Source organism: Netta rufina (assembly GCF_964035555.1).
Source record: "Netta rufina genome assembly, chromosome: 10".
NCBI lineage: Eukaryota > Metazoa > Chordata > Aves > Anseriformes > Anatidae > Netta > Netta rufina.
The window spans coordinates 20,868,349-20,886,033 of record NC_140133.1 but is presented as its reverse complement, the minus strand read 5'-3'; the positions used below and the strand labels follow the sequence as shown (position 1 = coordinate 20,886,033).

Sequence of the window (17,685 nt, the reverse complement as noted above, 5' to 3'; positions counted from 1 at the left end):
AATCGAAAACATATGGATTTCAGAGTAACAATTATCCAACTTTGTCTAGAGTAATGAAAAATTTCCCCAAATTTCAAGTACAAAAGCCAGTCTTTAGAGCAAGGAAGATTCAATTATAAGCAAAACAAGAGTTGTAGCCTTTTATCCTTTATTAGGACTTACTTGTGTTTGTACTTTATTTATGAAATTCAGGTAAAATGAAATTTGGTAAGTCTTTTTTCTAAGCGATTACTCGATAAGTCTCAGAAATCAAAGTTTGCTCTTTCAAAGAAAGATTTCACAGATGACATCAAAGCACCAACAAGTTAGCAGGAGCAGATTAGCTCCTTGTTCTCTTAAGTTCCCCAATATCAAGGTTATCAGGGAGTAGTGCAATATCGGACCTGTGCTTTTAGTATTTATATCCATTTTCATTTATAGCTCCACTGATTGTTCTATTTTAAGGTATTTACCCAAGCAGAGTGTTTACAGTGTGTGTACACAAGGTCCATTTGGTTCCCGTTATTGGCTACAACACGGAAATAATTCAGCTGCTGAACTCAGCACACCCTGGAAACAAGAGTGAAACAATGAGGCTTCCCTTAGGAGCTGCAAGTCTCAGGTCATTGGTGATTTGACAGAGAGATCCCTATTTTTTATGAAAGCTAAGCTCTGTTTTGCCTTACTTTGTTTGCCAGAGGAGTGTTTCCATGGTTTTTCCTTCTTAGGCTTTTTTTTTTTTTTTTTTTTTTCTTAAATGCATAGCATATTTTTAGAATCCAAAGTACTTTTATAATTATGCCAGTTCCAAAATTAAGAGAGAACTCTATGCAAGAAGGCTATTTTAGATCTAACAAACTCTTAAACAAAAACAAAAATATTATAGAAAATTACACGAACAGAAAATGATTCAAATTGATTGTGACAGGTGTCTGCATGTCTTTTAGAAAGCCAATTTCTGTGACTATATCACGTAGAAAGAAGCACTGCTGTACATCTCCTTGAATGGCATACTGTCAAAAACTCATACACCATTAGTGAACCCTTTGTCATTACATTTAAGATTTTTTCCTAATGATTAGAAAAGCGCTGTCAATGCTATTTTTATCTATTATTCTCATTCTTGTTTAACTGATATGAAACTATTTCTCCTTTTACTATACTCTAGCCAAAACATACATACATCAATCACTTCTTTATACATCACTGAATTTTAATTTCCAAAGGAAAACATGACTAATATTCAGGCTTAGAGAAAAAAAAAAAAAAGAAAGAAAAAGTGGCTTCTGTGGTGCTGTATTTGACTTAAAGTCTATCTCTAGAGATCTCTGTAAGCAAATTTGGTAACACATCAGTGATACTGCTGTAGTGAGCTGATGTTAATAGCAAGCAGCTACTCAAGCATAATACCTTTATCTGTGTGTTTATCTATATCTTCAAACGGATTATTATTTTTATAGAGTGAGCTATTCAGTGAACCTTAATAGAGCATGCATACAATTGAAGGAAAAACAAAGGATTGTAACATGGGAACCCAAAAATACAAACACAAGATAATTGAAAGGCTTTGATGATGCAGACACAGGATACAAACCGGTCTAGAAGCTATCTGTAGAAACCCACAGCTACCCTTCATTAATGGAATATAACCTTGGGACAAAGCAAAAGTGGGTTTGAATATAAAAAAACAAGAATCCAACCTATATAAAACGTACACAGTAAAACTTGGATATAACAGAGAGAGTGATCAGTGAATAAAGAGCAAGTGATGCAGTAGTAGTAGCTAGACTGCATGAATCTTTTCCCATATAAATTGCACGGGGTGTGTGGTTTCATATTCCAACCCTGAGGTTTGGTTGCAATGTGGATACAAGAAACTTGAAAGGTTAAAAATGAATTTGATAAGTTAAGAATTGGCACACTAGAAAACTAAAAACAAAACAAAAAATTTGTTCACTGACAAGTTGGGGTCTCCATTAGTGGAAAAAAACACGCACACACAAAAACACTATATACATTAAACTTCATACAAACTTTGAACAACCATGCACTGAGCTCCCAAACAACAGGAAGTATGGGAAATACTGTAATGACATAGGTAAGGTGTAGTTAATTTACATGAAAGAAACTCAAAATCCACTTACGTACACACATACAGGCAAGACACCTAAAGTCAATTTTCAACCATGACTTAAAGAGATTTACAGAGCGTAACGTGGTTTTCCTTCTCATACCCCTTAATAATTTTAATATGATCCCAGCAATCTAAAAATTAGATTGATGTTTAAGGTCATATTCAGTCCTTGAATCAAAGTCAATTGGAATTCTTTGATTAAGGGCCATATGATGTGATGGCAAGGGGATTCGGAACAGGCTGGCAACAACACCTTATTCAACAAAACAGTGACTGGTTGGATTGGCTAAATCTTCCTCATTCTGACTGAATAAAGACCCTTCTACCAAAACATAAGCCCTCTTCCAAATTGTTTTCATCAAATTTGCCTAACTCTAATACACATACAACAGAGCACTCTTTAATATCCTGGATAAAATACACAACCAGATGGAAAAAAAAGTAATTTGCATTGCCGTCCATGGAATAATATGACTTCATTGGATGCAGGCTATAAACTATGCTAATTTGGCCCATAATACAGTCTTGAAGATGAGATTCTAGTGCATCTCAATCAATTACAGACTTTAGAGGACATTGGTTTGAAGAAATCATAGCCTGTCTATATGAAGGCAGGCTGAAAGCACTTTAACTGATGACTAGCACCCACAAAAGCATTAAAGCTTTTTGCTCTTGAAACACTTGACAAGATTTGCCTCTTGATATTTATGGCTCTAATATCTCTAAACACTGTCTCTATAAAACCTGTGCCTGACTTTTTAAAAGCAGGGTTTTATGTCATCCCTTTCACAAATACACAAAGATTAAGTTCTTCTGCCCATGTCCTTGCTGTTGTGTCAGGACTACACAGCTGGCTGTGCAGTTTGGAATAAAAACCCCTTTGATACAGAGCTTAATAGAATTTTAGTTTAAGAGCTGGTGTTTGAATGAATAATTTTTAGAGTCACTGATTTGAGAAATGGTTTACAAGTCTGGGGATGAAAGCTTTCTAATCTGACCTTTAGAACAGAATTTTCACTGGGATTTCACTTTACTGGAAAAAAAAAAAAGTTGTAGATGTAAACATCTTGTCATTCTCCCAGCCTGCCTCCCCTCTGGAAAATAATTCAGGTTGGACTTTATTACTGTAGGCATTAAACATTGTTCTGCCTGTGGATTTTTACCAAACAACCAGGTCCAGTTTGGACTTCCAGACCTTTACATTCCCTGTTTTTCCTGAACAGAAACGGGTAGCATTTTCACAAGATGCAAAAATTCTCAGATAAGCCTTTGCTGTAGGGACATGAGATGTGTACTTGGAGGACTCCCAATCCCTGAACTGAAACCACACATTTGTACAGGAGGCATGCTGCCTCCTGCTAGGGAGAATGGCTCTGTGAATGGCCACGCTGGTGGTTACAGAAGGAAATATCTGGTGTTTGGATGTACGTGTTCATCAGCCTCTCCCACAGCTCCCAGGGCTACACACTAGACCAGATTTGAGCTTCTCCCACTCGTTCCTGGAAGAGAGACCTGCCAGCAGTGGGGCTGCCCACAGGAGAGGGCACAAAACAAGGACACCCAGCCCCTGCCCTGCAGCAGCCTGCCCGTGTGCTCTGAAAAGAGATGCTGCAGAGACTTTTATTTAAGAACATGGACCAGCCCCACTGAAGTCAAACGTCTGTTTAAGTCTGCAGGAGACAAGTAAAATATGAAGAGCCAGCAAGAAAAACAGAATGAAATACGTGCCAGTCAACAGCTTGTTTTCCTCCCCAGCCCTCCCCGCCCTGCCTGTCACTCAGATCTCTGACCTATGCATCATCTTGGACTTTGACATCTCTATCTGGGTTCTCATATTGAGACTGTGTTTAAATCTTGCCAAGTCTTTCTGACCACCATCTATCACAGACTGATTTGTCTATCTGCATGGCTACAATTTCTCCTCGGGCTTTTACCTTGCATCTCAACGACTGCGAGAGCTCTTCCTGCAGTTTTACAAGTGCCGCTGGCCAAAACACAGCTGCACAAGTCACGGATGCCCGTGCAGCACTTGGACCGTTTCCTCCTCCATCACATCACGCCTGAGCTGCTTGTCCTCCCTGGGACGGCTACTCGTGGCACGCTGCGGCCTCAGCACCTTGCTGGGATTTCATCTTTTCCCCTGAATAGGCAACAGTACAGCCCCAGTGCTTTTCAACCTTCTTTTATGCCACTCATCATACTGAACAGGGGCTCTTATAAATATCTGCAACCTGTCCAAGCTGTCCACTGTTCTCTTCCCAAATAAAATTACTCTTTGCTATGATGTTACCAAAAAAATAAAATAAAAAAACACCTCCTTGACTTTACGTTCCTTTTAATAAAAACTGCCTGTTTACTATCCTTCTACAGGAAGTATTTCAAACATTCATTTTGAAGAAAGCCTTCTGCTTGAGTCAAAATGCTGAGGACTTAGAAAATTTTATTACTTTAATCTGGAAAACCTGGGCAGATATTTTCCCTTGGGTTAACTTGAACAGAATTAGTTTACTGCTAGATTTTTTTTTTTTTTTTTTTTTTTTTTTTTTTTTTAGCAAAACAATGCAATATTTGCACATGCTCTTCCAGCACAGATTTTGCAATAGCCATCAGAACTGCCATCAGTGGCAGGCAGGAGATACTGCACAGCCCCCTCGAGCTTGGTAACTGAGCGCTAACACAGCAGACACCTTGTGTGCTCCCTACTGGACCGTGCTGTGCTGCACCTTCTTACTTTGTGTAGCTAAATGAATGCAAATACAGACCCCTAAATAATGCAAAATAATATGACACAAGCTTGCTGATCCTGACACTTCCCTTTACTTGATAGAAACACAAACAAAAAAATTACCCTGCAGAGATCCTGGTCTTCAGAGGTTACATGGTTGCTCAGGTTGTCTGTGAGAAGATACATTATTATGCCAGGCAGCACTACTTAGAGAAGAGAGATTTTTTTCATTCTGTTCATCTCTCACTTCTAATGAATTATGAGATGGCAGTCACATTTGCTGCAGACAGGAAAACTAACAGGAGAATTTTTGACAAACATATTTAAAGCTCCACTGTTCTTTGAATGCCAACACTGACTCCCTGATTTTATTTTACACAAGGAAAATGGGAAAGAAAAAAACACAATGAAAAGCAGCCTCTAGGCTAAAACTGTTTGACATTGGCCTTGCATCCCATCAGCAGAAACAGGCTTTCTTGCAGTGATGGGGTCCACCTTTGGGTACAGGCTGTGCTTGATCTAGGGATCCTGGAACTGCTATTTTGCATCGATACAGAATTAGTAGAGATCAAACTAAGGATTATAATTATTTCTTCAAAATATGTAAATAAATAAATAAACATTATTTAATTTGACAGATGTGGAGTTTTAGATCCAAAAGTGGAGACAATACAAAAAGTCATTTTAATAATTAAGAATATTACAAAGACCTCTTAGTTTCTTTGCATGTACTTATACAGCTGCTTATTTGGCTTAAGCCTCATTATATTGCCCAGAAAACAAAGGTTCACTGACCCAACATACTTCTAAGGTTTGCAATGGAGAGAGAGAGAAGGCGGCGACTACTCCTCTTGGAGACTATGCCCAGATCTCACCGTTGTATGATAGAAGAATGGCTCCTGTGGCTGCTCATGCAAAATCAGGAGCACCAGTGCAGGCAGAGAGTCCAGCTCTGCTCTGGCTTTTTAAGACTACATTACAGGCAAGGTTGTTATGGGATTCTTAATGAAAATTTTAAGATATTAACATTTGAAAGAAATATCATGTTCAACTCTAATAAATATCTGCAAGTCATGAGTGGAAGACTTTAAAATGTACAGGTTTCAGTTGGCTATAAACCATCTTCTCTTTTCAAGAAAGTATGGTTCAATCTCACCAGATAACCAAGATCCCTGCAGGGTCAATGCACTCGTAAGGATACTGCTTTATATTGGCATTTGCATTTTGAAGCTATTTCATCGATTGTCAAAATAGTAATTTAAATTTACGATTTATTTTCCTCTGTAATTTATGCATCCTTCTAGCTGTCATCAGAACAAACCAACTGGATATCAATGATTTGCAGAGGTAAGGCTGTACTCAGTGAAGATAGCTGGGCTACAGTCTGAAGTTATGCCAAAAGGAAACTCTAATAATATCTACATAACTATTCAGCTGTTTTTCCCTTTGATTTAAGGAAAAAAAATAAATTAGAAAAATATTCTGTAAATATAGCCCCATTCAGAGGATTAATACAACTGCTAGGGATACATTAATATTCACAGCTTCCTATAGTAGTGGCTCTTAGCCTTTTAAAAAGAGGCCAGATTTCAGGTGACTTCCACTGTTTCTGTAAGAATCCAATGGTAAAGAACCAAAGGGTCCATGACCACTTTGTTGGTTACACAGGTAACTTGTAAGGGCTTCAAGAGAGAGAGCGAGACCAGGGGATTTTGCTGATAAATGGAGCAGTATCAGGTCCTGCACAAAGCCGAGGGGAGAGAAGGAAAAGAAAGACCAAGTCCTGATCTCCCCTTAAGCTTTCTGTAGGAGCTCTGCATTTGTCTTTATGACCTACGTATCAAGGCCATAAAGGGAATGGTGGTATTAAGTTAAAAGGTGAAAAGTCAACGGGACTGATTAAGCCTCAGGTCAACAGATCTTCAAATGCAGAAATATCTATTCGATTTAAAAGTTAAATTGCCCCAAATATCTGTGCTAAGAACCTGAATACTCACTGTTTTATTCAGAACTTCAGAGAAAATGAGAAATCTCTCTTATTTCCTTCCAGGCCCAGCCTGAGTTTTTCATAGCATGATTTAGCAAAGATAATCTTCTCAAGATTAGAGAGTTCAGGTAACAGCAAAGCTTTCTGCAGGGTAACCTTCACATCACCAGACCATGCCAAACTGTGATCAAAGCCAGGTCCACATTCAGTTTCAACAAATGACTACGTCTACATTTGTTCCTTAGAGATCCAGCCCCTAGGTATCTGGATAAATATAGACTTAGAATGTACGGTATTGCTTATTTTACATATTAAAGGTAAAATTAATAAACATTGAGAGGGATGGAAGAGACCTATTGCCTGTGCCTTGCGCCCTGAATTTCTAAACCAGAGGAAACCCCAGGCTGTGAGCAAGCTGGGACTGAAGGTGCTGGGGGCGAGGTGTCCCCACGGGACAGGGCTCTTGCTCTGTGCCCCACTGCCTGCAGCAGCGCTGTGCATGGTGCAGCCAGGATCGCACTCCCAGAAGAGCTGTGAAGCCTGGCAAGAAAGCCACCTTTGAGAGAAGGTGTGCTGATTATTTACAAATGCCCTGCCGCTGTTTTAGGTAATCATGTATTCATCTTATTTATAACCCTCAGGTAGAAACATAGCTGAGAGGAATCCTATGTTCTATGTCAAGGGCCCTTCTATCACAGATTAAAGTAAAGTAGGTTATATCTCTATCCTCACTTACGTACTCCCTGTTGGTCCTATTCATCATCAAAAAAAAAATAAAAAATCTTATCCGAGGCTTAACCTAGTTTTCTGTCCCATTGGAGACTGTGTGGCAAAGGTGTGGAGGTGGTGAGCTGATTCGCTGATGGCAGTGGCCGCACTTCACACAGATGTGTTTGGGTTTTAGCAAAGAAACATTTGTGCACATACAATAACTCAAATCGATTTACTTGTTTCCTTGTTAAAGAGCACTGTGTGTCACACCAAACCCAGCCCTGGGAGCCCATTCATTACTGGTGCCCAAGTTTGGATAAGACCTTTATTGATATAAATGCTATTTTTCCTTGAAAACAAGCAAACAAACAAACAAACAAAAAAAAAAAACCACAAACAAACAGAGGAGGAAACAGGGATTATTTACCTGGATGCAAGAAGAGACACTCTTGAGCCAGATTTCTCATACCTAGCTCCCAGATGCTAATTGTCTGTACAATTATATTATACCTGCATTATACCTTTGCAGAAGCGGGGATTATATTTTTGCTGCATTAACCTTTGTAATTATATTTTTGCTGCGTTATACCTTTGCAGAAAGGGGGACACCAGAAATAGCTTGTGCCTGTGCTCTTAGAAGCTGCAGCCTTACAGCTTCATTTGGGTAAGAGTGAATGCTAGAAGGTGGAGATGGTCATCACACATCACAGCCACACTGGTGGGACTGGGGCAGCCCGGGGAGATGGGTGTCTCTGGCACAGAAGCACACCCGCAAGCTTTGAAATGATGTTTTACTGGTGGAGTTTCAGGAGCTACAAAACTACCGTTCCTTTTGGAAGGGTGAGAAGCTTAAGGAAAACTCTCTTACCATAGAATCTGTACCAAAGCAGATTTATTTATTGGACCCAAAACTAAAAAAAGTATCAGGAGGAACTTAAAGTGAATAGGAGGCAGTACCCAGACTAAAAATCCAACCTGTGGGAGGAGGCACAGACTTGAAGCCAAGGCTCCAAACAAGCACAGAAATACCTGTGCCAGGAGTGCATGCTCACTGCCCCAGCTGTGGTCTGACACTGGAGAAAACAACACGCACCCCATTCTTCTTCATTTCCAGGAGGTTTAAAGCACATCGTGCTTTCTCAACACTCAGATATTAATAACGACTGTGGAAATGATTTAATTTGGGTGCCAAATGCCTCATTCAGCTGAGCAGAAGTGCATCAATTCATTGATCAATCAATGCAATTGTTGCTGCGTTTGTTTGTTTAGCCAGGAAAACGCAGATACTTTGGTGGTTTTCTGAATATGTTTTCCTTATTAATTGTTCTTGAAAGAATTACTTCATTGATCATTTAATCTTCAAAAAGAAAATGAATGCACTTCAGGGCAATAAGAGGGTACAACAGTAAAGAATTTGAGCAGCAATTATAATTTGTTTCTTAGCAACTAATAGCAAAAATTATGGGATTTGCTTGGGTGCAAGATATAACAGGAATTATTCCAGCAATGGGAATATGGAAAAAAAAAATCCTTTTCAGTGTAATGTTGGGAGTAATTTTCTTTTTCTACCATCATAACGAAATTATTTTGGGACGGTAGGTCAAAGCCCCAAAGTATTCTCATTACAACCGCATTATTATTGTATTTTCTGCTACTGTTTGCACTGCACAGTGCTGAGTCCTATCTGCTAATTCATGCATAACAATTATTTCCGCAGAAACACTTCTATAAAACAAATCCCTTCAATAAAGTGGGGGGAGAAACAGTTTTCAGAAACAATAGTTTGATTCCCTGCAGTTAAAGATGTACTCAGGGCAACAAAGAAAGTTAAAGCTTTTAGAAACGATTTGAACAATTCAAGAGAAAAATGTATAAAAAGGCAGCGCTGGGGCTGCTGCCCCGTCAGCACTCGGGAATGGCCACCTTCAAGCCCGTCCCTCCAGGCACAGCGTAATCTTCAAACGCAGTGGAACAGCTTGAACTAAATTCCACACACAAACTCAGCCTTCTTGCCTGACCCGGAGGAGATGGCTGCTCCCTTTCCATGTTGTCTCTCTCCTCTCTCTGCAGCCCAGGGAAAACCCTGCACCTGTGTGCTGCTGCTGGTCCAGGCCAGCACCCCCAGGGCAGGACTCAGCTGGCTGCTGCCCAGTCCTGGGGTCTCATTTCTGCTCCCCCCCCCCCCATGCAATAATATTTTACCAGCTGCAGAAAATAGCTGCTACATTAGGGTGAACCCGTTAAGTTACAGGATTAAAGAAAACTCCAGGTCAGTAACTTCTTTGGAATAAAACCTCAGGTTCTATTAACATTTAAAATACAAAGACCTATCAAGCAAGTTTCAACAAAATGTCTGTCCCGACTGTGAAAAAAAAAGACTTTCAGAAAATTTGCTTGCAAGCTCCATTTCCAGCTAAGCTGAGAAGCAGTTCCTGTTTTCCTTCCCTAAGTGGAACAGGGATGGATACCAGGCAAGTCACGAGCCACATGGAACTGGCAGTTTTCTGTGGTCATTGACACACGGTGGTAGGTCAGGGACTTTTGCAAAGAAATTTCTGCTGGGAAGACGCTGTGACTTGGTGTCCCAAAAGCACACTCCTTTGGACAGCTCTCACATTCAGAAGCCAACAGAAGCAGGGAGGAATGGACTTGAAAGCCCTTAGACCATTACCTGCACAGCACATGGAGCACACGTGTCCTCCAGACAACCAGTAGTAGCTGCTCAGCAGGTAAAATGGGCAAAGGTGGAGTGCAGCAAAATAAATGAAATGAACAAATGAAATCTTACTGAGTATTCCTTTGCCCAGTCTTCCAAATACATATGTCTGGTCTGCAAACACTGTGCAGAACAAGCTCAGGGCTGCTCCAGGGAAGGCGTCGATGCTGCCTCACATTGGGCTGGCCAAATCTTGCAGCCTTTCCCAGTACTCTATTTTTGAGTTCATTTCTATGTAGATGTGGGCATAAATGCAACTTTCAGCACCTGTGTGCACTAATGTTCCATTTTGTAAATTATTTCTGAGTCAGGAGAAATAATTTGGCAGGGACATTCACTGGGAGCATGTCCTGCCCACCACATGCTGCTCTGCATGGGGCTGCACCAGGCTCCTGCCCACGGCTAAGAGCTGCTCAGCACCTTCAAGCCGTGCCAGAGCAAATGAGGAACTACAACTTGCCCATTCATCACTTTCTGAGAGGTATGGTCCAACTCTGGTGCCACTAAAAATCAATACGAGTTTTATCTTCAACTTAAACGGAAGCAGGATCCGGGCCATAGTAAACAACTTTAATCATGTGTCTGAACAAGTGGGTACGTCTCTGAAATGCAGCCTGAGAGCTGCACTTCTTCCCAGGCATAACTTCCTATTGATTTCAGTGTTATTTCCAAACAGAAACTACTGTACAGTGAATAAAATTGTCAAGCTAAGTTCCATACCCTAAAATAAAAAGCACATAATTTAATCTAGTTCAGCTGTGTTTTCATATATCATTTTGGAAAAGCCGTTATTAGAATCCATACTCAGAGTATAAAGCCTTTTTTTTAATTTTTTTTTTTTTTTTTTTTTTTCTTTATATGGTGATAACCTCTGCTGGTATAAGCACAGCATTTAGGGTATCATTAATCGATATTCTGTTACCGTGGCACAGCAGATTCCTCCCTTTCTGAAAATATGTTGAATTTCAGATGCAACTAACATATGAGGAAAAAAAAAAAACAAATTTGAAATGTAAATGATATATCACAAAGCAAGTACTGGAGGAAAATATTAGCACTTTTATCGTAATGAGTTTGTAACCTAAATACATATTTCAGGGATTAAATTGGTGACCCTCTCTGACCTGCACAGGAGGTTGAATAGCTGGATCACAGTTTAATCTTCAGTGAAGACGCCAGAGAAGAATAATACAGCACATGAAGAACGAACGAACATATATTAATGATGCCCCAGGACTGAGAATTTAACCCCCTGAGAGAAAAAAAAGACAAAGCTCAAACCCCCAGACACCAGTCTCAGATGAACCTGCAGTAACTTTCCTCAGGAACAAAATTGAGAAAACAAAAATCAAACAACACATGGGTCAGGCTGGAAAATAACAGCTCACTCGGATGAATGGGGTAGCTACGGACTGGTAAAACACCATCGTGAGTCTCTAACAAAATGTTTTTCCAGAGCTAAACCTTAACATGCAACAGAATGGGGATTACAAGACCCCAGCTGCTGTCCTGGAGCCAAAGGTGGGGCAGAGCCTGCCTGTGCCGCCACAGGCTTTCAGCAGATCCAGGTGATGCACAAGGGGGCAAACTCAGAGAAAATAATTTGTTAAAAGGGAAAAATCCAGAGAGAGCAAACAGGCTCCCTGAGGGCAAACAGGCTTAGCAGAGCTGTGCAGTGGCTAGAAAGGGGCTTCCCCACACACATTAATTTAGGTTGTTCCACCCAGACCCTACAAAAGGCAACGCAAAAATAGTAATATTTGCAATAAAAACACTCAGGGGCAAGCAGCACTCCTGCATCCTGATGTCTTGGATGTCAAGGCTGAAAAACAAGCATTACTAACACACATGCCTAATTTTATTGGTTCTTAGAGGCAGAGCTTTTGGAATATGCTCTGCATATTTCATAATTCAGCTAATTCTGGCTGCAGTCCCTTTGATTACACACCTTAAAATGTCTAAGCTGTTTTGTGAAAGCATAGAACCTAGTTTGATAAATGTTATTTTATTTTTAATTTAATCCAAATGTTTCTAATCTGATTATACTGTTTTAGTAATGTAAAATAAATTTCAGGAATTGAAAATTTGTTGAGGTTTGCTATCATTATTTTAACTAGAAAAGAATAAGCTTTGTTTTTGAATTCAATATTAATTAAGAATCAGTCAAACCAAATTTGTTTTTGGTCATCTAGAAAACCTGCAAGATTATTGCCAGATGTACCACTCATCAAGACAGATAAATTAATCAGAATTTAATAAACGTTCTGTATCTGAAGCTAAGTTAAAATGTTGAAGGTTGATTTTCTTTCTCCCCCCTCTTCTCCCCCCCCCAGGATCCTCTGTGTTTACAAGCTCCTAGTTAATTAGTTCATTTAAACATGCAAGGAAATTAATGTATTGCCACTGAGTCACACAACGTCTGGATCCTCTCTCCTGGTCCCCCATCCTGGACTTTGAAACCCATGACCAGTGTCCACAGAGCTGGAACCTGGTAACTGGCTTGTCCTTACATGACTGACTTTTTTTTTTTTTTTTTTTTTAAGAGTATGATCCCAGCCAAAGGGGTGCTGAAGTGCTTAGCTCTAAATGATGATGCTTCAAAAGCTTGCCCTGATAGCCAGCAGAAGGCCACAATGAGTAAGAGGGGGCATTCCAAGAAAATGTAGTCTCTCGAGATGTAGACCAAGGTGGTATTTATGAAGCAATCACCTTGACGTACTGAAATCTGGAGTTACCAGACTGGTATTGAGGAAGCTGTTCATTACCCATCCACAGTGAAAATGCATCTTCAGTCATGGACAAACACAAGCAGGTCAAAAGCAAACTGACAATATATTGTAAATTATGCGTGGAGATGGAGGACTTGACTTTATGCACAGTAATATTTCTTGTTACAAATCACTTTTCTGTATTGTGTGAAGCTGGCATTTATTGGCATCTTTATCCTTTTATTTGGATTTGGTGCCTTTTTTTTTTTTTTTTTTTTTTTTTTTTTTTTTTTAGATGGAACACACAAGCTTCTCTTACTAGTTCATCAAAAGCATCTTTGGGATTAAACTCAACACCCAGCTCCCCGCCACTGATGTCTTTATGTCTGTGAGGGCGTGCCTTGATCTCCTGAACTCTGAGCACGGATATTCCATAGTAGGTCCTGCTGTAACTACTGAGCTGCTGTGTACGCCCCTCCCACGACAATGGCACAGAGGCATCACTCAGATGACAGATGAATAAGCCCTTGTGTCTGTTGTCTGCCTTTCCCTTCATGACTAGGTGGGAAAACAGATGGTTTTCATTTGCCCGTTTTGCTATCATTTGCCCATTCTTATGGACCCTATCCTGTACCCCAAAACAGCTTTTCCTAATTTCTTATGATGCTGATTCACATTAAGAATTACATGTATGTCTTCTGTTATCATTAGCTTTTGATGAGAAGCTGTAATACTGAATGTAACCCCAAATAAATATGAAGCAGCCTCTGATTTCCTTTCTACGTACACGGGTACAAATATCAGCTGTACCTCCAAGTATTTGTGCCTAACTACTGAAACTTAAAGAGTTATGAAAAATGTCACAGCGAATTTGTTCTTTACAAAGAGCATGCCCCTTTAAAAGCGTTTGAAGCATTAATTCTCCATGGAGTGAAAAATCAATGGTGAAACCCTATTTACCAGCTACTTTGCCAGGTGGTCCCTTTCTCAAGAAATAAAGACACTGTACCCCGCATACTACAGCTAAGCAAGCATAAAACAAGACACCCATTCCTCACACACATTTACCCTCTTGATCCAGGTGGTTTCTGTTCCATGAACAACTCAGAGCATAACACAGAACAGATCAGAACAGGTCAGAAAGGCAGGCATTGCTCTCATACTTCTAGGAAGCTGCAAGAACCGAGGCTGCGGTGCAGTTGGTACTTACAGGCAAACTGCAGCTTTGCTTCTCTGCTAACGATCCTTCCAAACGGGTTTGTTGCTACACACTGGTACGTTCCACTGTCTTGGGTTTTGTTGGGATTATTGATCAACAGGTTGCCTTCCACTGCACTGTAGCGGTAATCCATACCGATGTCAATATTGGTCCCATTTAATTTCCACCTATAGTACAAAATGCCAAAGTTAAATCCTGCTAATATTAATGGGTACTCTTGTGTATTTGAAAATACCACATGTAGAAAATAAAGATTTAAAGCATCTTTGACTACTCAAGAAAAAAAAAAAGCATGAAAAATTTAAGTTTCTTGCACAGTATTGAAATATTCTAGTATGTAACTGAAAAAGCAATATCCTTGACATATATTTCAGTCCCTGATATGATTAATGTTTCTGTAGTTGTTGCAAGTGCTGCTGCTCTTTGGAATTAATCATTTTGCAAGAGGAAGTCCCAGAAACAGAATCTTTAAACTGTTCAAGCCCACAGAGGCTTCTTTCCCTCTCCTGACTTAAGCTGGCTGTTTGTTTTTAAATTTAAGAAAATTCACTCACAGCAGATGTTTTCACTAACTGGGGCACTGAGAATTTCTAACACCACATTGCCCCAATTACAGCAACTGTCATCCCCACTGCTCGCCGTGGAGCATGCGAGGGAGCCTCAACCTCAGAGCAGCTCCCTCGATCCGAACCTATGCAGAAAAAAATGGAATATTTTTGCATGAGAAAAACAACAGTCTGCTACATCAAGTAGTCATGGCAGAAGGCAGCAGGTGGGCTGAGGTCTTATGACTCCCACAGGCTTCAAAGCGCCCTTTACTTTGGTTAAAAACAATAAGAAAGGCACTAAAAGGTGGGGTGGGAAAGGGGGGATCAACCAAAATGATTTACATCAGCCCAAGTGGATGTGTAGAACAAGAACAGCAGCATCTTTTTTTCATGAGGACCTCAAAGCAGTTAATAAATCTGAAAACCATTGAGAGCTTTGTCCATGTGTATGGACAAATGAGGAAGCCAACATTATTTACAGTCCCTTCATAACCTTTTTGAACCAAATTTTGCAATTGTGTTGCAGCACATGCTTGGTGCCTTTTTCTTTGGTATCAGCACTGCGAGAACCCCAGGGGCAGAGCTGAGTTAGACTGGGTGACATGTGCAGGAAAAAGGTTGCAGGATGACATGACTGTAGCGCAGTGATGGTGCTAAGGAGCAGTTAAGCATTCAACAAACCCAACAGTTGGTCTGGGATTTCCTTTGACTTCACAGTTCAGCTTCACTTTCTTTTCCTCTGAATCCAATGGGAAGATCATGCTGCTGGGTTCCTGCAGGAAAACTGGCCCATGCAGTGTGTTGTCGTCTGTATTAACGAGAAGAAAAATGTGAGAGAGACTTGCAGGAATCTCCATGCATCAGAAGCTAAAATAGCACCTTGGCAGAAAGAGACTGGCTACCACTCACCCTAAAAAGAAGCAGTAACTACACTTGACTTTAGAGAACCCAGATATTGTTTTTTTTATTTTTTCAAAAGCCATTGGACATTGCATGGACTCAACATTCATAAAAACGTCTGCATGCTAACTAGAGGACAGATTGAAATTCTACCCAAAGCTCAATGAATGGGAACAGGCACAGTCTTATGGTTGTAACACAGCTCGAGTAAAATTGGAATGCTTAAGCTTCACTTTTAAAAACTGAAAAATTTCTCTGTAAATTAAAAAAACAACAACACAATTAAACACAGCCACACAACACGTTATCTGGATGTTGACCAGCAGGTACAATTCCCCAGAAAATCCCTCAGCAGGGCTGGATCTGCCGTCCAAGGACTCAGCACTCTTCACAGTTGGTGGCTGTAGCTGCACAGCAGCATCTCAGAGGGGACGTGGCCTCGCTTAGCATCCTGGCTTTCACCACCTCAAGCACACAGCTGCCACGTTACACAATGCTATTGATTTTATTCCTCTGGCCACCCTTTTCAGCATTATCATGACCGTAAGCAACAAGAAGATAAGCAGCAGCATCAGCAGGGTTTGTACCTGGCAATAGCAATCACACTGCGTTGCAGCGCAGCAGCCAAACACCAGGTAGGCACAGCTCCTGTTTCTGCCCCCCTCCAATCTAAACAGTAACTAGAAGCACAGAAAGGCTTCAAAATACTTTATTTTTCATCTCCTGCTGTATTTGGCATCTCTGCTTCTGAGAGCAAAACTAGCGCAGAAGTGTCAGAATCAAACCTGTGGGAAGAAGCCCCAGTAGTCGGTACTTCTGATTCCTATGACACCAGAAAATATAAAAACCTCACCAAAACCTCTCTTCTTGTAGGACTTTCATGCCAAAAATGCTCTCTGACCAAAAAGTGTATTGATAAAGGACCTGAAATGCATATCTGCGTTTGAACGCATTTCCTAGGAATTACATTAGACAGAGATGAATAAAGCCCAGTGGGCCACACTCCAAATGCTGCTCGTTTCTCCCAGGTACACATCAAAGGCCACCAGAAAGCCTGGCTAACAGCATTCTCCACAAGTACAAGTGATGATTGACATCAATCCACCCATGGAGCAAGGTAGCTGGAAAGCATCCATCCATGCCATGACCCATCCTAATGTGGCCAGGAGGGACGTGAGCCCACGGCACTACAGGCTGCTGTGGGGCCACAAGTCTGTCTGGATGGACATGCAGGGAATTTGTTGGTGTAGGAGGTCAGAGAAGAAAGAATAAATAAAATATAAAGATGATAGGATGTACCAAAAAGTAAGAAAGAAACGTGAATGAACAGAAGAAGATGCATCTTCCTGACTGGAGGAGAGTGAGGATGACTGGGAACAGCCCTTGCAGCCCCGCAATGCTTGGGGAGCCAGCCGGGTGTATCAGGAGATGGAACAACAACTCTGCACTCCGGGGAGAAAATTCTGTCTTTTCCACAGGATGATTTCAGAGAGACTCTGCCAGGAAGATTATAATAGAGCAACCTTTCCCATGTCTCCTCCCTCAGGTACTGCCACAAAAGAGACTGTACGAAGAATATAGTCGTATCAGTTGTATTTATCTTTATTTTTAATTATATGTTAACGATATCTGACTGAGACTCATCTATTATTCAAAACACATTCTGCATAATCTCTAGCTTTAAATTATACCTGTGTGCAACTTACTGTTGCTGGCAGAAAAAGATAATAATAACTGTAAAGCATAGAGGGCTAGATGATTAAATCCTGACTTGTTTCTGAGACCCAGGGCTGCTCGACTTCTTAACCAGTTGCGCTGATTCATTTACTGCGAGAAAGAATATTACAATCTGGCCCATAAAGATTATAGCTCTGAGTACTATATTAATGGATTTGAAAACAAAAGAATTAAAATACATTTTAATTTTCTAATGGTAAAATTCAGAAGCTGGCCTGGAGCTTGGGTCCTCATTTTAACTCCCATAAGCAAGGAGCTTCAACATGCTGGGGCAGGCAGAAGCCAAACCGTAGCAGAGAATTCACTTACTGAATCGTGCTG

The 17,685-nt window shown here is 40.5% G+C and overlaps 1 protein-coding gene across 1 annotated transcript in view; it reads right to left on the bottom strand.

Moving 5' to 3' along the window:
* Positions 1-17,685, bottom strand: part of LOC311212830 (contactin-4) — a gene marked incomplete at both ends in the record, with an annotated part of 145,795 nt that overhangs the window by 100,796 nt on the left and 27,314 nt on the right. Inside the window, 2 exons of the mRNA XM_084292463.1 lie at positions 14,171-14,346; positions 15,409-15,535. Of these exons, the coding sequence (XP_084148589.1) occupies positions 14,171-14,346; positions 15,409-15,535 (303 nt within the window). The remainder of the gene's footprint in view (positions 1-14,170; positions 14,347-15,408; positions 15,536-17,685) is intronic.